This window comes from Nipponia nippon, unplaced genomic scaffold, assembly GCF_047370975.1.
Source record: "Nipponia nippon isolate SJK-2023a ecotype South Korea unplaced genomic scaffold, ASM4737097v1 scaffold_11, whole genome shotgun sequence".
Lineage (NCBI taxonomy): Eukaryota > Metazoa > Chordata > Aves > Pelecaniformes > Threskiornithidae > Nipponia > Nipponia nippon.
Window position 1 is genome coordinate 8007858 of NW_028262302.1, and position 26472 is coordinate 8034329.

Genomic DNA, 26472 nt, shown 5'->3' on the forward strand with positions numbered 1-26472 from the left:
GGAAGCTGTGTGCTTTGGCTGTTCTGTGAGGAAGTCTATGGTAATAGCACACGGAACTGCTCTCATGTTTGTTGGAATTAAACATGGCATAGGCATGCTTTGCTTTTCTAAAATCATGCAACATTGTTAGGGCACACATGCCAAAAGTATGAAAAGGTATTGCATAGCGGTGCAGACATCAGAAGAAAAGGGCCTGAAACAAAAGAAAAAAATAAAGGGTTGATCTTTGGCTGTTGTTCTCAGTGAAGGTATGTGTTTCAGCCCTTTTTAGATCTGCAAATCAGAAGCTTATTGAAACTAACATTCAAACCATAAATGAGGGAAAAATATTACCTTTGGTACTTTTTGCACCTTGTTTGTTATGAATGTTGAAAGTGAATTGTTGTGAATTGTGGCAAGAGTAGACAGTTTCGGTCATTTCTTCTTTGCGACTCTTCCTCTGTGTGGGCACACGTGGAATGACTGCTTGACTTGTCCAAATTGCAACCATTTTTCTTTATCAATTACTTTAACTAAATATACTTATCAATGTATTATTTAGGGATTTAATAATGTGAACTATGGGCTATAATGCCTGACCATATGCCTCAGTTTTACCAGACTTACTTGCTATACTTGAATAAATTTCTTAAGATAAAACTCATATTATGCAAAGCATCAAAATCACGTCAGTTTAGTATGCGAGTCTTGACTGTACGCTCTGGGTTTTATCTAAATCTTGACTCTGTGTTGATATAGTGGGCAGAAGAGGCTTTCATTCCTGTGTCCTGACAAAATTAGGTGCTGAGCAAAGGGGATTTGCTTGAGTCTTAGCAAGTTGGGCAGGCTGGCTGAAGAAAAGCCACTTTATTAATGGATAGAGTTGGCTGTTCCAAACTGTTTCTTCAGCTTGCAGCTTATCAGTTCCTCCTGGCTATCCATGTAGTGACAAAAATAAATCACCAATGTTTGGTCAAAAGGTTGAAGCCTTTCTAGTTGCTCTGGGTCACTTCAACTGTAACTCACACCAGTGGCACCTGCAGGTTGCAGAAATGCAGTGTGAACTTCATAGTGATACCTATCTCCTATTTACTTTCAAAGTGTATTTGAGTGTGTAATCCTAAAACATCTGCAGGTGTTAGATCCTGTCTCTTTAAGGCTGTATCTCTTCCTTTAGGACATCGTGGCAGCTGATCACAGTGGAGTTGCCTGAGATTATACTTCTGGCCTTGAATGCAAGAGATCTGGGGACACAGAATCTTCTTAGCAATTGGGGTTTCATTTTGTGTTCTTTCTGCTTGTTACACCATTGGTTTCTGAGCTCTTTTGACTAGCAGATCTATCTTGCATAATTTACTTTGCATGTAAGCTTTCTCCTGATGGAGATGAAAGGCGTTGGGTAGGATAGAGAAGGCTTTTAATTTTTTAGCTGATTGGGAAGTTCGAATACAAGTTTATATTGTACATGGGGTTTTTTTTTTCCTCATGAGTTTTTAAATTGTTCAAGTATACAAGATGTTAGGGCTGTGTTCATTGCTGAGACACTAGTAATTTTTGTCAGGAAGAGCTTCCATTGTCCATAGAGGCTGATGCAAGGCTGGCTGTCTGACTAGAGCTCTAGTTAATGTGTGAAGAAGGCTTAATGAGAAGAACTGGAAACTGGGGAGCATCAGGTATGTTGAATCCGATTTGCCACCAGCTCACTCGTGCTGCTTTTAGAGTCGGCTGTTCTTGCGGTTACTTTCATACACGTTTTCCTGTCTGTTGCTAGGGTCCCTAGCTAATTTACTCCTTCCTGACGAGATTGGCACTCACTGATCACAAAGATACTATAGCTGGGATTAATTTAGTTCCAGCAGTATGCAAGCTGAGGGCAAACTGGCTCTTCCAGATCTACATGACCTCCTCAGAGTTGCATGTGTGTACTGAGCTTATGTTGGCACAATTGCAAGGTTGCTTTCCTGGGCATGCTTTCTTAGCACAGTAAAACTTGTGATTCCTCCTGAATCTTGCAGGGAAAGTCGGAGGCCTAACTCATAGAAATGAAAGTGACACAGAGACAATGTGAGAAACCATTTTGGAACCACAGATTGCTCCCCATTTTACCCAGTGACTGTCAGGGATTAGAAGAGAAGCTGGGGAAGAACTAATTATAGATGAAAAGCTGGACATGAGCCAACAATGTGCTCTTGCAGCCCAGAAGGCCAACTGTATCCTGGGCCGCATTAAAAGAAGCGTGGCCACCAGGTTGAGGGAGGGGATTCTGCCCCTCTACTCTGCTCTTGTGAGACCCCACCTGCAGTCCTGCGTCCAGCTCTGGAGCCCTCAGCACAGGAAAGACATGGACCTGTTGGAGCAGGTCCAGAGGAGGGCCACAAAAATTCTCAGAGGGATGGAACACTTCTGCTATGAAGAAAGGCTGAGAGAGTTGGGGTTGTTCACCCTGGAGAGGAGAAGGCTCTGGGGAGACCTTATTGCAGCCTTTCAATACTTAAAGGGGGCTTATAAGAAAGGTGGGGACAGACTTTTTAGCAGGGCCTGTAGTGATAGGACAAGGAGTAATGGTTTTAAACTAAAAGAGGGTAGATTTCAGACTAGATATAAGGAAGATATTTTTTGTGATGAGGGTGGTGAAACACTGGAACAGGTTGCCCAGAGAGGTGGTAGATGCCCCATCCCTGGAAACATTCAAGGTCAGGTTGGATGGGGCTCTGAGCAACCTGATCTAGTTGAAGATGTCCCTGCCAACTGCAGGGGGATGGACTAGATGACCTTTAAAGGTCTCTTCCATCCCAAAGCATTCTATGATTCTAATTCAGGTCAATCAGCTCTGAAGAATGTACTGGAACCTCCCAACATATTTATAAGTTATTTCTTTGCCATGATAGTTTTAACAACTCCTAACCATACCTTGACATGACCAGCCATTATCTGTGGGGAAAAGTAACACTGATGGCACTAGAGAAATAAACCAGTCATGCTCAGAGTGATAAACAGCCATTTACTTTTGCTAAACATCCATTACAGAGAGGCATAATATTTTGCAAGAAGTCTCTATATTGCTGTAATGTAGGAAAAAACTATTAACCTGTTATATCCAGAGAAATATGAGTGTAAGGACTTCAGGCTCCTCTGTCTCTCTGTTCTGTAATGCGTCTGTAAGAAAAAGAGGAATGCCTCTGATTTAGTCCACAGCTATTTAAGTACAAAGCTCTTTGAGGTCACTTCTTGTATCTGTTATATATCTGTAGTGACAGGATAGTGTAAGGCATCAGCCAGAACTAACTCTGTGTGATTGTTGAGTTTTGCAAGTTTGAATACATTTTGAATGTTCCCAAGGGCTCATGCAGTCTATCTGTAGTGTTGAGGGTTTCCCTCTGAGCCTTTAGAACTACATTTTTTCCCCCTCTTATTACTTGATGCATTGAATTCTTTTGAGGAGGGGATAGGTGAGTGGAGAAAGTAGAGAGAAAATTCTGAAAGAATTTTGAAATGATAGTTTTTGACAGTTTCTGATTATTGTTAAATTGGGAGATAATTGATCATGATTAATGTCCTTCCATTGGTATACCTAGACTATAGTTAGGATGCCATTTAAGCTGTTCAAGTGGCTAATGTCCAGTTGATTCGTATTCTGTGTAGGATTGACTCAGTGTCATTGGACATGAAAGAAAGTATTAATGAAAGGAAAGATTCTTATCCCTATAGTATTTCCAGGGTATTCCTTTGTCCTAGTTGTTGTCTGCATTTCTTTCCAAGAAATTCTTGAACTGTTTTTGCATCTTAAGACTCCATATCATTAAGCTTCATAGATATCTAGATTATTATAAATACATATATTGCTCCCAAATAGTTCCATTTTTTTAAAGGTTTACAATGGAATTAGCCTCTCTGAGCCTTGCCGATCTGTAGTAATTTGCTGAGATTCTTTACCACTTGGGCCCCTGTCATTTATGAATGAGAGAGACTGCACAGTGGGGGTGTTCAGTATATTCTGACCAGTTGTGGTTCTACTGAACATGCAGTGTGTTGCCTATATGGATATAAGATATACTGCAAATAGGAGGAGAAGGAGAAGGGTGGTAGAGGAACTTCAGGATCAGCACATCAGGAAAGTTAACTTTCTTTTTGCTTTGCATCTCCCCACCATGCCTTCTCATGCACATGCACATACTTCCTTTGCTTCAGAGTGGTGGCTAACAAAAATCTTCTTTGTATTAATGAAACCAGACCGAACCCAGCCTTATGGTACAATTTCACCCCAAATACCAATGACAAAAGGTGCTAGACCTATTCAGAGAGTTAGTTTTAGCTGTAGTTCTTGTCCTCATGAAACTGGATGTTAACTGAATATATAAGGTACAGGTGTAGCAGGGGCTCTGGCCTAAAGCCAGAGAAGTGACTGTGTAGCATGAGTGTCAATCTTGCAGCCAGAAAAATTCATCTTTCCTTGAGTGCACATAAACTCTGGGTATAAAAAAAATAAATGCCTCCTATAATAGCTGTGGTCACATGCAGAAATCATGTCATGTTAATAAGGGGTTTGACACTGTCAGGAAGGAAATTGAAAACGGGCGCAAACAAAGCTTTGGTAAGGAGGTTTAGGCATTTCCATGCACAGTCTTTCAATCTGAATTTATAAGTAGTTCCCAGTATTTCTTGGGGTGAGAGGACTACAGGAGAAACGTGTCCTCATGCTTTCTTTTTCAGAGGAAATCTGTCGGGTCAAGTGCATGGGAAATACAGCCTGTTTCTGTCTGTATGTGGGCTTATGGAGAAATGGAAGTGTCCAGGCTTCCTCCTGCTGAGGGGCCCTGGGGATTGCAGTATTCATGTTTAATAACTGTGACTGGGGGGGGGGGGGGGGGGTTGAGCTGAATCACTGCTGTGATGAGAGGCACCCACAGAGAATGTGGGTGACTTAGAATGATTACTTGTCCAGGGGAGACTTGATTTCCTCCATGTTGCTCTGTGGTATGGGGCCAGTGATTGGGCTGTTGCAGCCATCTCTGCAATGAACACAGATGAGGAGCGTAGGAAGCATTTTTGACAAATCTCTCAGTATGAAGACCAAAAGAATCAAGGTCAGTTTGGTAAGGGAAAGCTTTCTTCCTCTACTGATGTTTATATGTAAAATCCACCTGTTTCTTTAGGGATCATTCTGTAAGAGATTATACTGTAAACATTTATACATTTTGGAATGTATTTGAAGAATACATTCCAAAAGAATAACTTGGATGGAAAAGGTGACTGTCTTTAGGGTGTTGCAAAACATTGCTGCTCATTACACATCAGAGCTGCTGGTCAGCTGAAGCTCATAGACCTGAAGTTGATCAGGACCGGTCTTTCTGGGTGATGATATAGACTTGTGGTTGGTGTTTTTGATGTCTGATGCTAAGGGTATTTTTATGTATGTTGGTCAGTAGCTAAATGAATATTGGTAAATAGGGACATAGGTCCACAGGCTTTGCCTGAAGTAGTTAATTTTATATACAGTTTCTCCAAATAGAGGTTTTGCTCAAAAATATTTTGTATTTTTCAGCGGTAGTATTGTTGAAAGCAGCTGCCAAGTAGAACTAGATTAAGTGTTTTCATTTGAACAGTTTATTAGCTGAAAAGTGCAGATTTATGTTGACTGCATCTATTTGTGAATTTAGTTTGAACTTGGCAAGTGTTTATGAAAAAGGAAATGGCAAACATAAAAATATTATGACATTTAATATAAAAATATTTTGACTTTTCATTTTTAACAATGTCTCAACGTTTAATTTATTCTGAAATTATCTCCTTTGCCAGTCAGTGAAAACAAAAACTTCTGATTACCAGTGAAACAAAATGTGTTCATAGAACAATTCAGGTTGGAAAGGGGTCTCTGGAGGTCTGCAGTCCAACTCGCTGCTCAAAACAGGGCCAGCTTCTGAAAATTTTTCTTACTTTTCATTATTTTTTCGTCACTTAGGATCTCCTCCTATGGCTGCAACCTTTCAAAGGTAATTGGAGGTGTTCTTGCATCAACAGTGGCTGGCTCCCTCAGTACATTTGGGTGCAGCATTTCTGGTCCCATGAATTTATATACATCAGAAACTTTGGAGGCCTGACGGCAGACCTTACCATTAAATACTACAGGAAAGAAGGCATTGACTGAGTACTTCTGCTCTTTTTAGCTTTGCATTTAAAAAACTTCATGCAGAACTGTTTCTGGATTGTTTTTTGGGGAGTGATTTTTGGTCTAAAAAACAAGGACGTTTTCACATTGGACTGAAGTGATTTTCTTTTCCTTCCTCTGTTTCCAGTTTGTTCACTCAACCAAAAAAGCCTCCTTTGTTCTTTGTATTTCTGAGATGCCAAATATGATCTGTGCTGTGGCAGTACCTCTGTGGTCCAATTCTTGTTTGCACACACGGATTTACATATAGTATCAATATTCACCATCCTGTCATAACCCGATATAGATGGTATATTTTGTCAGCTAGCATTATTCAGTAGATAATCAGATGTGGCTTACAGAAGAGGAAATTCACAGGAAGGGTGCATTTTCACATTCCATTTGTTTATATGCTGAAGGGATATTTCCTTATGTGTTGGTGAGAGAGCAGATGTTTTGTGCATCATTTTTGACTATGTGGCTATTGCTTAGTTGACTATAAATATAAAAGACTAAATTTGCTGATCCAGATGGTTGTTCTAGATTGGTGTTCTGATACAAACAGTCTTTTTATTGTTCTTTGCATGAAACCATGTGCCTGCATTTGACACATCAGTAAAAGTCAGCATCGGTATAAAACTAGAAGCTGTTTTGCTTTGTGATGCTAGTGATATTGAATGAGAAATTAGAAATCCTTTAATTCCAACTCATCACAGTAGTACTTGGCAGTTCGTTTACTCTCTACTGGCTTGAAATTACTACAGTGACGTTAAGTGATGTTGAAAGTGACCCAGTTGCTTGCAGGCTTGTGCAAACAGCTTTGTTTATAGGTAAAACTTCATTTACCTACTTGATATTAAGCATGCTTTGCATTATACAAATGTTTAGCAACTTTAAAACTGGACTTGGGAGTGAATGAAGGACGACATGTCTGTAAACATTTTGCTTCCTGTAAAATTGGAGATGAAATATAGCAGTGCTCTGTCATTTGTTGAGACTTTGAATTTATGTACCTTTCTGTCTGATTTTTCCAGAGTGATGTGCTTTATGGTTCCTGTTCAGTACCTCTGAAAATCAAGCTGCTGTTGACTTCACGTGGACTGCATTTATTAAAACTGAAGCGCTATCAAGTTGAGATACTGTTAATTAATCTTTGCAGTGAAAAAGGGTCAGAACGTAACCTCTGCCTTTCTCTTCCTGCGGGAGCGGGAGGAGATAGCTAGAAAACCTGGGGCGTCTTTATAGCCAGAGGGAGGGGTGAGGCCGGGCTGCCGGCGGTCCGGGCGCGGCAGGGAGGCCGCGGGCCTTACGGAAGGCCGGCGGCGGTCGCTAGAGGGCGCCAGAGCGCGGAGCGGAGCGGGGGCTGCCGAGGACCCCGCCGCACGCGGGCAGGCGGTACCGCCGCTGCGCCGCCAGAGGGCGCCGCTGTAACGGCGCTGCTGAAGCGGGGTCTGGCGCGCGGGTGCGGGAGGGGGGTGTCTGTTAGACCCAGGCCGTCATAACGAGTAACGGGGGCAGCGCGTGGGAGTTTGAGTGACGATGTGTGAAGCGGTCAGAAGGCAGGGGGCTGGGGCTCTTGCCCGTTTAGGGTTGTTGTGGTTGTTTACAGAGCAGCTAGGTAGGCTTGGTTTCAAACTTGTTTCCTTCGCTTTGTCTTCTTTCCCTTTCGCCTTTTGGTATGGGCTAGATGCGTGGCAGAGAAGACGTCAAAATCATTACTGTCTTCTAGACACTGAAGTGCTTTGCTAGCCTATGTCACCAGTAAGGAAATCGGAGAGAATTAGACGTTAAGACTCAAGCTGTGAGAAGAGCACACAGATCTGATGCACACAGATTAGTAGTTTTCGAAGTGTTCTGCCATGTTAAAAGTGATAAACGCCGGGCTGTTGACTGGGGAAAATTTCTTGGCCCTCTGTTTCATACAGGCCATCTAGCTCTTTCTCAGACTGCTGGTTGGAAATGCTGTGCTTGATATAAGCTCACAAATCAGTGAGAGGGAGTAGTTTAGGAACCAGTATCTAAAGCATTCATTGCCAATACAAATTAAAAAACAAAACAAAACCAACAAAAAAAAAAAACCCAAACCCCCCCAAACTTGGCCTGTGGTCCTGCAGAGTATTACGCAGTGTTTTATTTTAGAAGACCTTAGTGATATCAGACTAATATGACACTTGCAGATGAAAGTACTTATTTCTATAAAAACCTGACTCTTGAAGAACCAGTACTTTCAAGATTTGGGAACGGGAGCCTTCTGAAGTCTAATCCTTATTCTCCAGGCTTGGCTATTGCCTTGAATAAGCAGTCAAACACTTACTTCCTCACATAATTAATGTTCTTGGGACTGTGATGAGCTAAGTGATAGCATTTGTTTTTCCTGACTGATTCTGCAATGGGATTGCAAATCTTAATGAATCATCCTAAGGTGCCTTTTCCTTTTTCATTTAAAAACAAAACAAAACAAACAAGACCCCGCACCCACCACCAAAAACCCTTCTTGAGAAAAGTGCTTATTGCTCTTGAAATCAAGGGAACTGTACAGAGCATAAGATTCTTGCCCTGTATAGTAGTCTTGATCATCTGTATCATGGCCTAAGTTAGCACTCTGGTGCTATGTCCTGGGAATCCATTTTCCTCAACTGATTGACACTCGGGACTTGATGATCTCTTCTAGTTACTGTGGTGTTTATCTTGCGATGATTCTAGAATCTGTAGATCCACATTTTAAAGAGAATCTGTAAATATTTTGCTGCTGTGATAGTTTTTAAATAATGTATTTGCTGATGGTATGGAGTGTATAAATGTTAGTGAGGTTACAGCATTTGTTCAGCATATGATGTGAATGCTTTCTAAACATGCACGGATTAATTCTCAGAGTGGTCTTGTGAACAATAGAAATAAGAGAGAAATATTGGTTTGCTCAACATTGCAGCACACCAGCTGTTCACCAGCTAGAAATAAAGACATCGTGGGGAAAATACATAGGGAGAGAAGTTTGTATAATCTACCCATCTCTGTAACAACCACTATGTCCACTAACAGACAACTGGAGGAGGCTGTGGGGGTTTTGTGTTGGTTTTTTGTCTGTGCCTTCTAAAAGGCAACACAGAAGCAACGTTTTCTCAGAGCAAAAGGATGTCTTTCCAAACTTGCGATGGAAAACAAAGTATGTTTGTCAGTAAGCTTTCAACAGGAAATGAAATGGCTAGAGAGATGTTTGTGACCAGCTTATGCCATTCATCAAATTCTACTATTTTTACAACTTAGCCAGAGGCCAACATATACTGTTGCTTGATAGTCAACCTAATTGCTTATATGTCTCTGGAACAGCTTGAACTAATATGTAATCCCAATACGACGAGATAATTTTTTTTATTTAGAAACTTTATAATTCTGGCTACTACTACTATTTTAAGTGTGGTGCATAAGAATTGATAACCCTTGTAACCAAGGTGGCTGATGAACAGGCACAGACATCGATTGATCTTGGAAGCTATAAAGTCACTACTTTCCTTTCTTGTGCTTAATTCATTATTTGTACTGACATTACTGTCAGAGCTCTGGTCTTTTTAAAGTGAGCATTAACTTCTCTGTGTTGGGCAAGAAAAGGAGACCCCCAAACACTAGTGGCACCTTTCCAGGAATAATTCTACTTCCTGATGGGAAGAGATCTGTTGGCTTTCTGTTTTCTCTTTTCTCATGGTCTTCGGCTGTTTTGGGATTATTCCTTCCAATTAATTCTCTGGTGTAATCCTACCTAATTTTGGTGATACTAGAATTACATGTGGATGTTGTGTGAAATGTACAGGGTTTACATGGAGGTATGCATGTAGAAATTGAGTGACTCAGGAGGTACGTTTGAGAAGAGGGATGGTATCAGTTTGGATAATAGACACTGTTTGTCATTGGGAGCTCTGGGAGCAGAGAGGTGTGGATATGTTTAAAGCCACATGTGCTTAGCTTTATCATTCTCTCTCCTTTTTCTCCCAGGGTTTTTTTTCCTTTACATGCTCCTTAGCTGACATGAAAGCTGTGACTTTAAAATCTGAATTTCAAAGGAGTTCTCAATATTTGCCTCAGATGTCATCTTTATCTGTAAATCCTTGACTATCCTTCAGTCTGCACTGCTGATCCCTCAGCTTTCCAGAAGCACGTGATCCTTCCTAGATAGCTTCTTAAGCTAAATAAGACCTCTTGCATGTAGGTCTACATACCACTTGTCATCCTTCTTGTCTGGGTTTCTCAGTTCAGGTAAAAGGAACCAGTGTGTGCTACCAGTAGACTGGAGATTGGTGGCATCTGTAAAGCATCTGAGGAGGATTTTCATCAGTGGATACAGATCTTGTTGCTATGGTTCAGATGGGTTTCTGCTAGCAGGGTTCCAGTTCTTTTGGGAGTATACAAAAGAGCTGCTGAGAGGTTTTTGGAAATAGAAGGGTTAAGTAGCATTAAACAAATTATTTGCAGCTAGACTTCTAACCAGTTTCTTGGCTGCTGGATGTGTCTTGATCTTTGAAGTCAGTAGTCAGTGCTGATCTGGCTTCCAAATTCCAATCGGGCTTTATCCAGTTTTGCAAAATTTGCTAAAGGGAAAGGAAAACACTTATTCAAGAGGGACCAAGCTTTTCCTGTGATGCTTTGGGCAACACAACTTTGTCTTGGTTTCTGCCTCATAAAATGTGGTCAGCAGCATTCCCCAGCTTTATTTGGAGGATGCATTAGGCATTGTCGTGTCCTGGAAAAATAAGGAATTCTATAAATGCTAAGATATAAATAAAAGGCTTAGAGGGTGGCAACCAAAAAGAAGGGTTTAACTTACAGCTCGAGGAGAGAAAGGACAAGGGGGCATTTGGAGAGACTGTCCTATGTCTATAGTCCTTGTATAGGTCAATTCAGTAAAACTTTCCCATAACAAGTATGACCCGGTAAAAACACTTTATCTGGTATGTAACCTGGAAATGTATAGTCGTTACTGAAATGTAGCTTACCTTAAATAGGTAAAATACATGCCAATACTCGATTTATGAAATATCAGGAGGCATTTCAGTCAGGGTAGTATCATCTATGTTGCCATGTGGTCACTACCTTGTGCTAACCATTCCTATTTAAGGGACAGGAGAATAGTCAATGACTCTTCAAAAGGTAACAGCAGCTAAGGTCTATTCTGTTTCATGGGAAAGACACCTCTTTGAGATGGTTAGGCTTTTAAATGCCTTTTAACATTAAACACTCCAGTGTGCACTACTGATCCCTCAGCTTTCTAGAAGCATTTGATCCTTCCTCAATAGCTCCTCAAGCAAAGTGAAGAGACTCTTGCATGTAGGTCGAAGTACCACTTACCATCCTTCTCAACAGAATTTCTCAGTTCGGGCAAAGGGGACCAATGTTTGTTATCAGTTATGCACATACAGTTTACCAGTAACATCTAAAGCCACAAGGTCTCCACTTCCTAATTTTGGTTGCTGTTTGTATTTGTTAATAGTATGATTTATATGCATCTGATGTTCTCCCTCCTAGTACACGTGGGGTTCTCGGTAGACTTATAAATACTGGCTAATATGCAATGAAGAATTTAAAAACTACTCAGCTGGCACCATAGACCGAAAATAGAGTGGCAAACTTCAGAATGGAGGTAGCATTGCAAAAAGAGAACTAAACCTCAAGAGCGTATGCAGTGTTTTGCACCCCCTGCAGAAGACTGGAATCCTGCTGGTTTGGTAATCATAGTGGGACATAATTTCTGTGATGCTGACTGTTATGCTCATAGAGGGAGGTTGAAGCTAGTTCATGTAATAGTCCTAGCAACCATGGAGATAACTCTGTGTGTGTTTGTAACACCTCAGGCACTCAGTGCCACAAGGAAAGGTACCTTAAATGAGAAAGAAATTTAGGTCCTCTGAATGTGTGATGCCACTGGTCTTTGTCCTTGGTATCTGAATAAAGAAGTGTTGGTAGCAGGACTGTCTTCTGTTCTTATACTGTGCTGTTAGTGAGGACCATGCAGTGTGTCCTAAACAACACTTTTTTTTTTAAATGCAATATTTGGAACTGGAGCTTCAAAGATCTGGGTTTTTCCCCTGACTCAACTGTCCGTTCAACTATCAAACGTGTCTTTGGGAAGAGGAGTCCCTTTCTTTGCTGTTGTTTTCTGTTCTGAAAGAGGGGGACAAAGATGCTAACCTGCTGTTAGAAAGCGGTCTCTGATCCTTTCCTGAAAGACATATATTTGCAATTACTGTAAGGCACCGTATTGCCACATCTCAACTGATTTGTCTTGCTTTCTGATCTCCTTGCTTTTCAGACTTAGATGAGAAGTAGCTGCTATAATACTTAAAAAAAAAAAAAGGCACAAAAAACTCTACAACAATAATCAGATCATTCCAAAATTCAAATAATTCCTTCCAATGAAGTAATAGAGGCAATTAGAGCATGAGAAGGCTCACCAAATGGGATGATACAGGCTTCTCCAGCCTGCTCCAATGTAGTTCCTTACTAACATAACAGAAGCAAAGAGCTTTTGGGGTACTTCGTTTAGAGACTCATACATTTGATTCATGTTTTTTCCCCTCTGAGAGAAGTAGTTTGAATCTCGTTTAGGCAGTAAGCAGTCAAATTAAATTATTTCCTTGCCATTATATGTGTGTGCCTGCATGATACATGATATGGCTCAGTCCAGTTGTCTCAGCCTCATCTACAGCATCTTTTTCTCACCATCATTATGATTAATCCACTTGTTTTGTAGCATTTATGGTAAGATTTGAGACTAAACAGGAAGAGAAACTCCAGTCCATCTATGTTTCAAGTTAGATACATAGATGGGATTAGTGAGAAGCTGTTTGGTTTTGGTACCTGTACTATTATATTTATCCAGGAATAAACAGAAGAATTGAATCTCTAGCTTTGTCATGACTGCATCTTGCTCTGATTAGCACTGTGTTGCTGGAAAGCTAATAAAATGTAAAGCTGTCATAAAATAGGATCTCTTTACCTCTTTATTACTGTTGTGGTCTGCAAAAGTCTGTGCATAATTGTTGCTGTAATAGTTGGTTTAAAATTCTTTCCTAGGGTAAAACTTTGTGAGGTTTTACATGTTTCTTAAACTAAAGACTCATTTCTTGGGTGGGAAACTGTATCCATTAAATGAATATACCTGAAGTGAACAGGTATTTACTGTTAAGGGGGCAAATCTGTGTTGAAGTTCTAGAGTTACTTTATTCCTCACTGAGGTGTAGTCATCTTCAAAGCAAAATATATCAGCAGGTGAAGCTCTGGAAAGCAACACTGAGTACTGTAATTCCTTTGTACTTATATAAAGCTGTTTAAGCAGCAGCTCTAGTGAATGTGGTTGTTCCCCTCTAGTGGCTGCTCTCTGTAGTCCCTGTAGTAGAAACTGCTCCTGTGATTGCCTTGCTGCCTAGCTTACACTAATAGTTCTCTTGAGCTTTGCTCTCTGAAAATCTAGTATGTACAAATATTTCCTTAGGCAAATTGTAGATGAGTCACAATATAGTAGCTTCTGAGTTCTTTATACCTATGCTGAAGCTTTTGTTGCCCTGATCTGTTAGGAAGAGAAGTATATGGCATTCTGGCCAATGTGAAGTGTTTCATATGACAGCCCTATCTAAAAACAAAGGTAGAGCCAGTCTGACTGAAATCACTTTGAAGTTATTTTAATTAAACTGTTGTAAATGTTAATTTTAAAACCATGAATACTTGGTTATTTTTTTTCATACTTCCATGTCCTTTTTTGACCTCCCCACTGGTTTTGAATATAAAAGAAAATCTCTTTCCTTAAAAGTGGAAATCGCTCTCTCAATAAAAATGGGAAACCATCTATTACCATTAAAAATGAATAATATCTTGAATAAATAATAAAAACCTTCATTTTATTTTTAAACGCTGAAAACTTTTTCATTTAGCTGGAAGTTGAAACATTTTGAATGTTTTCTAGGTCAGAATACAACTTTCTTTGGAAGAACTGAAATATCTTTTCACTGAAATTGTAATCTCCTATTTAAAGACTTTTAGCGGGGATCAGATTTCTCTTAACACAAATGTCTTCCTGATGTCTGTTAAAAATAATTCTGCTGTGGAGATACACAGTAGTTATGTAGTCTCTAAAAGTGTTAAAATTCAGCAGCAGTGAAATTGAGGCAAACGAGGAGAATAACCCACTGCCCTTGATGGAAAAACCTAGACACAAGCGCAATTTGTGCCAGGTGTGACCTGTACCATATATGCAATCAAGTGTCTCCTTTTGTTCTTAATCACAAATGATATTCACATCAAGTAAAAGACACACAACATAATTTCTGCACTAAATCTTGTTTAAGAGCCTTATGAACAAGCTGCAATCATGTTGAATGCTGCCTGAAATCCATGCTGAGTCTTATTACAGCCATTGGCCAGGGTTTCTGTAAATGAAAGCAACCGTCATTCAATATGGTGCTACATGTATTTATAGCAAAAGCAAGGATCAATTTTTTTTTTTAAAGGCATTTTAAAATACATTGTATACAAATTGTTAAATCCAGCTTAACTTATTTTTTGTCAAGTTTTTAGGGAGACTGGGGTGCGTTTCTGAGAGAATGAGCAAGGTGGTCTTGCTACTTTTCATTTATTTGCTGAGTTAATTCCATGCACTTGATTAGTTTGGCTGTTGAGGGGAACTCTTATTTGCACTTGTGAGGCTAATTGATTCTGTGGGTATTTGAAGGATTTTGTGTATGCACTTTTTATCGCTGTACGAATGTAAATAATTAAGCTTTGCTTTTGGGTAGGCTGGTATAAATCATGCTCAACTTTATTGATTTCCCAATGAAGCCACACTGTAAAGCTGTAAACATAACTCTTTTTGTAAACCCTGCTAAAAGCACTTGTTTGGTAAGTGTACGTTATGTTTTGTTTAACGTGGGGTAGTATATGGAGGTGATCCTGTTCCTTGAGGAAACGGAAAGGTTGATGCAGGTAAGGTCCCCAATGAAGGTATTGACTATCTGTGGGGAAGTGCAACTGCTTATTCCTAGTTGGCAGCTAATGTTTTCTTGAAAAGGGGGATTCTAAAACCTGTATATGAGCAAAACAAGTGTGTATGTATGTGAATGTGTTGATTTGACTGGGATATCTACATAAATGTCTGCAATGTACTGAGAGTCTGGGGTTGCCAGTTGTTTCCTAGCAATTAACAATGCTCCTGGAGTTGGACAGTGGATCCCGGTCAAGAAAAAGACCTTCCTAAAATGCTTTGTCCATACTTAGTACTGCCTGAAAACACCCAAAAAAATTTACACTACTGACTTATATTCAACCAGGACCAAAAGATATTGAAGGTTTTCAGAGCAGTTGCCAGCTCTGCTTTTGAGCCATGCTCGAGTTTTGATATGCACCCTATCCTTTGTAGGAACTCGCTACATATCAAGAAGCCATAAAGGTGTGTGAATAATTGACAGCGTCTTTGTCCTTAAATCCATTCCTGCTCCCCCCTGGCCCCCAGCCTTGTTCAAACCTTCCTGTGGAAATTGTGGCTGAATATATTTGGACCTAGAATATCTTCTGCCTGTCTTTTGAAAAGACAATATATGGAAAAGAGAACTATGTGTTTAATATGGTAACAGCTACATAAAATACCTGCCATATTGCATAACTATGCATAATTATTTCATGTATATTACTAAATAGATAGTCTGTATATATAAGCCAATTATCTTCCAAAGCACTATTAATATCAACGGGGATGAGAAACAGGTGGGACATTGGCTTCATAACATCCCTCCTCTGTGCCACACTGTTGGGGCTGCAATGCAGAATCCTGCTCTGTGGCTGTACTAGTCACATCTGAATATTTTTTAGGGAATTGCTGAATAATGTCTAAATAGGGTGGATCAGTTTCTTGTAAGCTTTGAGAGAATCTGTCCAGCTTGTCTCGTGATTCATTCTCATGTTTCACAAATCTGTGTGCACACGTTTTTCACAGTGAATCACAACTTCTGTGGTCATTTTGTAAAAGCGTAAGCCAAAACAACCAATACCAACTCCCCGCCCCCCCCCCCCCAAAAAAAAAAAAAAAAAAGGGCAAAGAACCTTCCCCTTCCCAGCCCCTCCCTGCCTTGGGATGCTGTTAGCATTCCTGAGGGATTTTGCCCAGTATAAAACAGACACAAAAATGCATCTTGCCACTGAACAAAGTCGAGATGGCAGCTGAGCATTTTAATTAAAAAGAAAAAAAGCAGATAAAACCTTTTTATTGTTACTGAGGGTCTTCTCTAAAAAGCATTAGTATATCACTGTAGAATTATTTATCATTGTAATTGTAATGAGGAAGAGACTTGTAGTACATTCTCATCAATCTGGCAACGTCCTTTCTGGTCATCTCTTCTGCCGTTCTGTACACTTGAATGTTTGACCTCTTCTGTAATGTTGGATAAGATATGCAGTAATGAAGATAGCCTGGTTTCATGAAGGTCATTTTAATCATATAAATGGATCCAATAATGACAGCCTGCACCAAGGGTAAAAGCACACTTTTTGATCCACCTGTGAGGACCTGGTGAGGGGATTAACCCTCTTTCTCCTTTGCCTTTTATAGAAGGGAAATTCTGTGTACTGTTAACCACTGAGGGTGGATAACAGCTGGTGTTTTCAGAGCTATTGTTTTAACTGCATCCTTCTGACCAGTTGTTTGTTCTAAATTAGCAAGTTCTTGGGGGCCAGATGGAAAGCAACTTGGAATTTTCAGAAGGCATGAACTACTTTTTGATTCTTTATACTTTGGCATGTCTATTCTTGGCACTTTTATATAGTCTATTTGGGCCAAACTATTAATTAGCAGCAGTGCACCTGTGATATAGAGATAATGATTGGGACATACTGGGCAGATTGGATGGACTTCTTCCATGTTTGAAAGCATATACTAGCTGTTTTTTATGAACAATATGCACACAAGTTTTGAGTAGGTGTCAAAGGATTCATGAGAGCATGAGGAGGAGTTGCTGCAGCTGAATCAACTAATATTTGCTTGAGAAGCCTGAACTGCAGCTTGGCTATGTCCAGAATATGGGGATGCTCGAGAGAGATATTTTTGCTTCTGATTAAGTAGTATTTGCCACTGTAAAGCACCAAAGGCTTACATACTAGTGTGCCTCATTTGAGTGAAAATGAGAGGTAGTGATCAATTCTGTATGATATACAGTTCCTTAGAAGACATTAGGAAGGGGGATGGAATGACCAAGAAGGCCAGAGACACCAACAGGACTCATGCTCTGGCAGCTTAACTGTTAAGTTATTGCTACAGTAGAAACTTTCTTATGCTTTTTCCTGTTATGTTGTCTTTTACTCCTCTCACTCATAAATATTAAATAAATAGCAAAAATTACCTAATGCCCAACTGCCATCTCATCAAAAGTATTATAAATAGAATGTATCCAGGCATCCAGCTTGTAACACTGCTGCGAGAGATCCTTGTCTTTCCTTGTCTTTCATCATAAAAAACTGTCACACAAAAGGAAGATATAAACCTTTGACTTTTTTTCTCTGTCCAGCTAACCTTCTGCTTTGCTTCCTCCTACATCTGGATTATCCTAGTTGAAGGGTGATGTAGGTGCAGATAGCTTGAAAGGAGGAAAAAAAACCCTACAAAACAACAAAAAACCCACAAACTTTGATCTAAACACTTGGTTCTGTGTGTTTAGCTGTAAGACCACAGAAGTACCTTACTGGGTAGGAGATGGTATTTAGGGAGAGCATTATCCTTCTGCTATATGTGGCCCATTTCCTTTCTGTTCTTCCCACCATCTGCAACTATTGGATTAGGAAATTTCAAGTTGTCTTTTAAAAATTGATCATGCATAAATGTCTATATAATAACAGCACATGTAGTAATCATGCTCAATGAAATGAAGTTTAGCATCCAGATGTGGGAGTCCCTCTATACACGGTTCCTGGAACCGCTTGGAATTCAGTTGGAGCTTGCACAGAGAGCAGCAATTCAACTGACAGTGTGCAAATGAAAAAATGAAAAATGGGTGTGCAATTTTGCTGCTTTTCAGGTCAACCCACCTGCTGTGTAAATGTCTTGAAAGCATTTGAAAAGAAAACAGTTTAGAGTAAAATAAGGGTTAACACTTTTTTTTTTTTAACTCAAATATATCTGGTTTGAAAAAATTATCTGAATGCTCTTGAGTATGCTCATGTGTTGAATTTCTGTATGTAGTGTTATTTGGGTAACCCTACCAAATAAAGCCAATGCCTATTGTTGCATACAAAGTGGAGGTTTGTGAGTGAACAAAAATATGAAAACCTCCTAATATTTTTTTTACCGATAAAATATTGAATTGGCTGATCAAGACATGGAGTTACATAACACAGAATAATTTGCATCCACAGTGCTTAATTTTCACATTTATTAGCCCAAACTATTAACCAGTCCCTTCTAAATAGCAATCTCATTTGTAGACAACCTTATTCACTTGGGAAAAGAAGTCGGAAAGCTGAAACTTTCCACTCATTTATTTGTGAATTGGTTAAGCTACATTTTCTGAGAATCTAGTCAGATAACTTCTGTTCATGTCACAGTTTTGTTTTGGAATTGTTAGTGGGCATTAAGATAGCAATGACAAGCCAAACCAGCTCATTTTGGTTGACTACTATTTTGTCAGGCTAGGGTTGAAAAGTGGGAACTAGGAGGTCAGCGACTTTGAGTTACTCAACCATGTTGAACACAGAGCTGCTGCATAGAAAGTGTTGTATTGTCAGCTGAGCAAAGTCAGCACACCTGGCTGTTTCTCTTGGCTGAGCTCTCCATAGCTCTAGATCTGTGGAAAAGGTTTTTTTAAAAAAAGTATTTGCTGCCCCTTTCCCCCACCTGCCCCCCCCCTGCTTTCAGGTGGCATTATAAAAACACACAGGTCCAGATGAACTCCTTTATCTTCCTACCTGGGAAGTGGCTGTGTGGAACTATAGTAACTGATGCAGTATATTGCAATATAGGCAATAATTTTGCTGGCCATCCAGAGACATCATTTTGTGATATGTGCTCTGGGTGTCCTGGTTTCGGATGGGAGAGAGGTTTTTTTGTTTGTTTGTTTGTTTTTCCTGGTACCTGGTATAGTGCTGTGTTTTGGATTTAGTATGAGAATAATGTTTATAACACACTGATGTTTCACTTGTTGGTAAGTAGCGCTTACACTAGTCAAGGACTTTTCAGCTTCTCATGGCCTGCCAGTGAGAAGCTGGGAGGGGGCACAGCCAGGACAGCTGACCCAGAATGGCCAAAGGGATGAAGTGTACTCACTCACTGATGTAAATGAAGCATAACTTTCTTGGGATCTGTTAATAGTTTTGCTTGTCTGGTTCCAAAGAACTTAAACTTTCTGACCATGATGTAGCTGCCTTGTACAGCTGGATTTACATTCGTGGTACAGTGTGACTTTGGCACATGAGTGAGGAACTGCAGAGGTTATGAGTTTCTCCTGTTAAGGAGATATTCTCTGTAACTGCAATATGTGACTCCCTGTTCTTTTAATGTAAGAATGACTCTCTTATTTTTCAGGTCACTGTAGAAAAACTTTTTTTCCTCTTGCTCTATGGTAAAATTGTCTCTCAATGGGCTTTATTTGAAAGGGTATTAAACTTTTTTTTTATTAATGTGAACTGCATGATCCTTTAAGGAGAATAACCGAGTATTCATTTTCCTTTGGTCTCCTTCCATAGGATTCCCCTACTACACATATTATATCCTAGCTGAATGAGACACCACCTTCTTTGCCCATGTTTCCCTTCAGTAAGAAGCAGTTACAGTAATGTTGCTGATTAGGCAGTGTGCATAGCGTGGACTATGTAAAGTCCCTGGATATTTTTCCTAGCCCTTCCTTCAATTCTGTCTCACTATCGAATATGCTACTCTTACTTGTTAATCCACACCATGACACAGATGAGAGCGGGTGCATCCCCTTGTGCAGAGCTTCACTTGAAGACGTGTGCAACATTTTATTCTGTGTTACATGACCAATCCATTGAAAACTGGTCAAAATAAATGCTGGGCTATCTGAATAAAAAGACTGATTTGCTTGTGTTGAACAAACATAGAGAAATAATCTGCATATCTGACTTTAGTTTTACCAGTGCAGTAAGCTGAGCTGTAGCAATGCCTCTTGTTGTCCCTGTCCTGTCTTTCTTAATATGTTCAATGTGTCTTGCTTTTTCTTTCTTGGGTTCCCCTTTTGCCACTTTGGGCAATGGGACCAGACCTGATGTGCAAGTTCTGCTGTCCTCATTCTGCATTTCTCTGATACACCTGTGTCAAAAAACACTGTAGTACTGTACTGAAATGAGCATAGATACTTCTAATTTAGCACACACCATTGTTTAATTTCGCTTACCGTTTGACGTGAGTGAGGTGTTCCAGTCCTGTAATCTGAACAATTAACGTTTAAAGTAATTGCCTGTCAACTGTGATGGGTGAGCAGCAAAACTGGACAAATATGGGTAGCAATAATGCTATTTTCCCAGGAGCATTGTTTGCAAGGGCAACTGTGGTTTTACCTTTTGGAGAAGAGAGGGCTCTTCTTTCCCTTTTGACCCTTAATTCAGGGGGCGAAGTAAGCACCTTATAGCCAGGCTGCTTTGCCAAAGAACCTTAGAACAATCAGCCAGGTTGGTGAGTGGTTGTCTTCCTGTGGTTTTAAATTTAAAAAAAAAAAAAAAAAAAATTTTTGGAGGGTGGGGTTTGAGGTTTTATGGGGTTTTTTTTGTGGGTCGTCCATTTTTGTGGTGGTTTTTCTGTTTTTTTTTGGTTTTTTTTGAGACTGAGAGACTAAAATCAGCCTGGTGTTCGATACCTAAGTGTTGCGAGACCAGTGTGATTAACTTTGAAAAGAGTCCAAGCACCTTGGGGCTGTTTTAAACCCAGATTCTTAGAAGAGCAAAGTTCTGCTGTAATGACTCCACTCTAAAGACGTTTCTGTCACCAGCTTGTTTGTCTAATACTTCAGTGCCCTGTACAATGTGACATTTGGAAATGAGTACCATAGCACAAGAGAGATTTCTGCTCCTGTTTTAAATGGATGTGACCTCTGGGCTCTGCGCAGGAAGGCACTTCACCGAGTGGAAGAGTTTGTGACCCTGACTTCCCTCTGAGGTGGGAAGGTGTAGGTGTGAGGGTTGATTACAGGTCATAATACACCTACACAATCTACAAGTCTGTATCACACCAGGTTGATTTTGGTGACTTTTCCCATTGAGGAAATACTAAACTAATTGGCGGTCTGGCTTTAACTGTCGTACCTATCACCATCCCCAGGCAAGGGACCTGAAACTCTTTATGCTGGGCAGAAACTTAATGACAACGAGTGGCACACTGTCCGGGTGGTTCGACGAGGAAAGAGCCTCAAGCTGATGGTGGATGATGATGTTGCTGAGGGTAAGTGTGATGTATGAGTATTTTTTGTCATTATCTTTGTACCTCTGTTCACAGCCTCTTCTTTGCCGTTACACCTATTTCTCCCTGTTCTTTTGTGTATCTCTTTTTCTCCCTTCCTGTTACTTCTTGTATATTTAGTGTTACTATGCTGAAAACTAATGTTTAGTTGCTAGAGAATAACTGTTCTTAGCCAGCACCAGAAACTTCTGTGACAACTACGACAAGCTTCTGTGACAACTAATGCCAAATGTGGGATTAGAAGACAGGTGAGTGCACATACCCAAGAATGCAGAGGTGCTAAGCAGCACTCTCTCTTGCACCAGGCTCTGTTTGGGGTGCACTGTGAGTATACCTCATTCCTGAGCTGCAAATGCGGTGGTTTCCAATGCTGTGGAATCAAAACCAAGGCTCTCTATGCCTTTCCTCTGCACAAACTTTTCCTTGATGGTAAGCCCGCATTTGATAGATGTATTAGAGAATATGGATTTCTGTCTCTGCTGGTTTTTTTTGGTTGTTCGGTTGGTTGGGGTTTTTTTGGTTTTTTTTTGGTTTTTTTTTGTTTTTTTTTTCTTCTTTTTTTTTTTTTACGTTCCTGTGCTTATGGCTCAGAGCCATCCAGAAGAAAAAACAAATAGAGCAGTTTGTTCCCAGCCTCATTTTAGAGGTTAGGGAGGACCCTAACACACCAGAGTATATCATATCATATCATAACATATAGAGTTATAGAGTGTGTCAGTCCTTTTTGGTGGTGTGGGGTGTTGTGGGTTTTTTGTTTTGTTTTGTTTTTTTTCTTTCCATCATTTCCCGACAACTTTTTGAGCTCCTGCTTCTTCCTGTAGAGAAATGTAGTTGAAGGGGGTAAGAAAAGATCAATTACTCAGAAAAGCTGGTGTCTCCCAAGTTATGAGATTTGCATTGAAATGATCAAGGTACTTTAGATTGATCTTTTTTTATTACAAAATTTTAAAGGTGATACTTTTCTGGTCCCTTTACCCACAGCTGCAAGAGCCAGAAACTTATTTTTTCTTTTTTTGAAGGTTTAAAATTCTCATAGCTGTATATAACTGTAGGAACTAATTTTTTGAGGCAGTCTGAAGGCTGATAATAGAATTGCAGACAACAGTAACCCTGGATGCAATACTGATATGGGTATGTTTATTTACTTGTGACCCATGCTGTTTCACCAAATACTGATGTCCTCTCTTCTGAGTAGCTTCTACTCGGAAGGCAACTAGAAGGAATGGCTGCCATAGGCAGTGCCAGAATACTATATTCTATCTCCACAAAAAGTTCTTATCTACTGTGTGAATGCAACTAATTGTAAGTAATGTGGTAATTAGATTATTTGGAAAGCCATGAGTCAGGATTTTGAAATAAGCCCAAAGAAGTGGGTTTATAGGAAAATTACTTGATATATATTTTCCCTCTGAAATAAATATATGCTGTGCTATATAGGCTGAGAATTTGCAAAAGAGAATCAGAAGCATATGAAAGAAGACTCTTTCCCTCTCCTTGTTGGAATTGGTGGAGGCTTAGTCAACATTAGCTTGTAGGGAAATGAAATTTTATTTAAGAGGGAACTTTCTGAATCAGTGAAACATTGTGGTAAACACTTCATCCTGTTTACTTCTGCATTTAAGAACAGTTCTTCTGGATATGCTTTTTTAGCGAGCACCATGAGGTGGCACTTTCTGCATTACCAACTCCATCCCCAAAAAGCCATCTGTTTTTTTGAAGTCTTTTTCATGAAACTGAGTTTATAAATAATAATGATACAATCCTATACTAAAATAGGATGTGCATATGTACATGTATATGAATTACATAATTAAAGAGGCATTACAGCTAAAAATATCTGTTAAAAGAATGCCATCATGGCAAAGTCAAAAGTCAGAAAAGCCAGAGTTAAGATTTTCTGTGCAATCTGCATCCCACTTCCTTGGCCAGATGATAGAGTCTTCAATGATGTGGTCACATAGATTTTTCCACAGGATTCTTGCTGTCTTTAGGCATAGATCAGAAGTCTAAATTGGGCCCACAGTGAAAATAAACAGCCTATTTGATTGCCGCTTTCTTTCTTATTGCTTGTTTGGAACAATGCACGCCAACTAAATTTTGATCTAAATATAGAGCTGTTGTTTTTCCTTTTTTGTGTGTGTGTATTGTGTGCTACTCATCAATATGTTTATACAGAACTAAAGCTGTAACTGGATTTATTCCCATCTCTATGTTATATGAAGCGAGTAGGTGTCTTTTTCCCATTTTACAGGTTTGGAAGCAAGGCACAAGATTAAAGTTGGATGTATTTGGTACCAATTTAGCATGATTTTTCAGTCATTTGCATGCACAAATATTCAGCATGTCTTTAAATTGGATCCTGTAAATTAGCTCAACCCTGCTACTTGGAGAACTAGGTCTAGACAATTGATGACACCTGTAAAAAATTTGTAATGAAGTGACTGACTTGGCTTCCTGCAGGACATCTAAGGGAGAGACAGAATCCAGTTCCTCTGGACAGCATTTTGCTGCTTAATCACAAAACCCTCAGAACATCAGTGATAAATGAGACACAAATATAGCAGTCATATTCCTCCCTACAACATCTTGCTAGCACCCAAATACTAGAGGAGGCTGGAATTTTTTCTGTCTGCTACCACTTGAACTAAAGAGCTGCTGATTGCTGTGGTATTTACAATACTCTCTACAGAGCACAGTGGAGGAATTGGAGAACTCTGCAGATGAGGCTGACAGCTAATGAGATAAGAGAATACTGGATTTCACTCCTTGATTTCTTAAGAAAATGTATTTCTGTCCTGATTCTGGTCTTGTATTGTTATGTCCTTTTCAGCTTTTCACTGAACTACTCCTGACTTTCTGCACTACCACTGCTATCACTGTCCTATTTGTCTTAAGCCAGTCCCATTTTTCTCATTTTTCACTTTTTCTAAAATTCTGGGTTCACCTCTTCCAACCTCCCTGACTCCATTTCTAATGTCCCCTATATTTGCGTTCCCTGTCCCAGTGTACTCCAGATTTCCCAGGCCTGGCTTTTCTTTCCTACTCCGGCAACTTCTTCTTTGCATTTATCTAAGGGTAGAAGAGCTAAGGAGAGGAGTTTTCTTGATCTTGGTCCTTGACGTCTCTACATTTTATTTTTCTAATCTTTTAAAGTAGAGAAGTGGGATTTTTTCGTTAAGTGATTTTTAAAATTTTATTTTGTTTTTAAGAAAATACAGTTCTGGTTTGGAAAAATCAGAAATTTTCATTTGCTTACACTAAAACTGAAACAGCCCCTAACAATCACAGTAGTGGAAGTGAGATGGTTAGTCTAAACAGACTTTCCCATATACAGTTTCAGTTCCTGTGAACTGAAAATAAAGTATTATTTCTGGTAAAGAACTGTTTCAGGATTTAAAAACATTTTCATTGGTACTGACACCTGAATTTCTGAATAGTCAGAAATATGTGACTCTCTTCAGCTGCTTGTAAGTTTGTCCAGCTGTGTCTGCTTGAGTTGAAGGTTTCCATGTCAATGGTCTTTGTATAATTGTCTTTAAGTTTAGATCCACTGCTAAAATTGGGAATAAGTGAAGAAACAAATTGTTTTGCATAATATTTTCTCTTCTTATTTGGAACAGATACTTGAAAACATTTTTTCTAATAACTGTGCTTGTTTGCTGTCTTTGCAAAACCTTGATAGCATTTGGACAAAGTATAAACTGAAAAATTGCACTTTGTACATGATTATGAGAGATGAGTTAGGAATATTTCAGTGTTTCGAAAGGATCTAAGCAAGAAAGAGACCATCAGTTCATTTAATCTGACTCTTTATACACCACAAGCCAAGATGTATCATCCAAGTGTCTTAAAAATGTTTTCAGCTTTCATTCTATCTCCAACAGAAAAAAAGGATATGTTGCAAGTAGTAGGAAAAGTCTTGAAAGGCCTATCAATATATCTTTTTTTTTTTTTTTTTTTTTTTTTTGGTCTTTTAACGCCTGGAACTGTTTAGGTGAGACATGCTAGGATATTTCAGGAGATAGCACAGAATAGGAGAAAGCTTGTAAGTCCCAGTTGATATGACCTGGGGGAATTAAAAGAGGAGTTTGTCCTGGACTCAGCTATGGTGATCGGTGTGACTCCCAGGTATAGTCCCAATGACTCAGAAATATCTCTTGCAGCAACTAGTCAAGAGTTGTGTATATATGCTAACTCACCAGCAGATGCAATCAAGCAGGATATCATTGCTAAATTTTGTCTGTCTATAGCACACTCGAAACATTTATTCAGGTCTTTATCCAGGTGTCAATTTTCACAAAACTAGTATGAATTTAAATATTTTTGACCTTTTTGTTCTTTTAAACCTGACTGAATTTGACCAGCATGTTAAAATGTTATTGGAGGCAGAGGGACCAACAGGTGGTGTGGTTGTTTCCTTTGGAAAACGTAAACCAAAGGACTTTACCTGTGCAGTAATTATAATAGCAACATACTAGAAGGTTAAGTAGAGAAACATGCGAAGGGATGGAGAAGTTGAAAGTAGATAGGTCTGTGTATGCATTTTGATGTTGTCTAATTTCGTATTTGCTGCTGCCCTTTTCTACAGGAGCTTTGCTTTCCTGCTTACAGTAAGAAAGGACAATACAGCAAACAGGTTGACATAGGTCTTTGTATTAAAGGAGGCGCTTGTTTTTAAGATCCATCTTGAAAAGTCTGTAGTGAATGAGAAATAGCATGGTAAAAAAGAGGAGAGGAACCTCTATGTAATGCATGTGAATGCAGTTGAGAGGAATTGACTTCTCTACCTTAGAGTTCCTACAGAAAGCTGGATAAGTCACTTGAAGTCAGATCTTTCACAGTTAATCACTAATTGTACCTGTCCTTTAGGGAGGTACTCATTTGGGATTGTGAATCTGTGGTGGGTTGACCTTGGCTG

At 39.5% G+C, this 26472-nt stretch overlaps 1 protein-coding gene across 10 annotated transcripts in view; it reads left to right on the forward strand.

Annotated features, from left to right (window-relative positions):
* NRXN3 (neurexin 3) overlaps positions 1-26472 on the forward strand; it is a 1031986-nt gene that overhangs the window by 433170 nt on the left and 572344 nt on the right. For all 10 annotated transcript variants that reach the window (XM_087747422.1, XM_087747424.1, XM_087747429.1 and 7 more), the window contains one exon: positions 21417-21536. In XM_087747422.1, coding sequence (XP_087603548.1) covers positions 21417-21536 — 120 coding nt within the window. The remainder of the gene's footprint in view (positions 1-21416; positions 21537-26472) is intronic.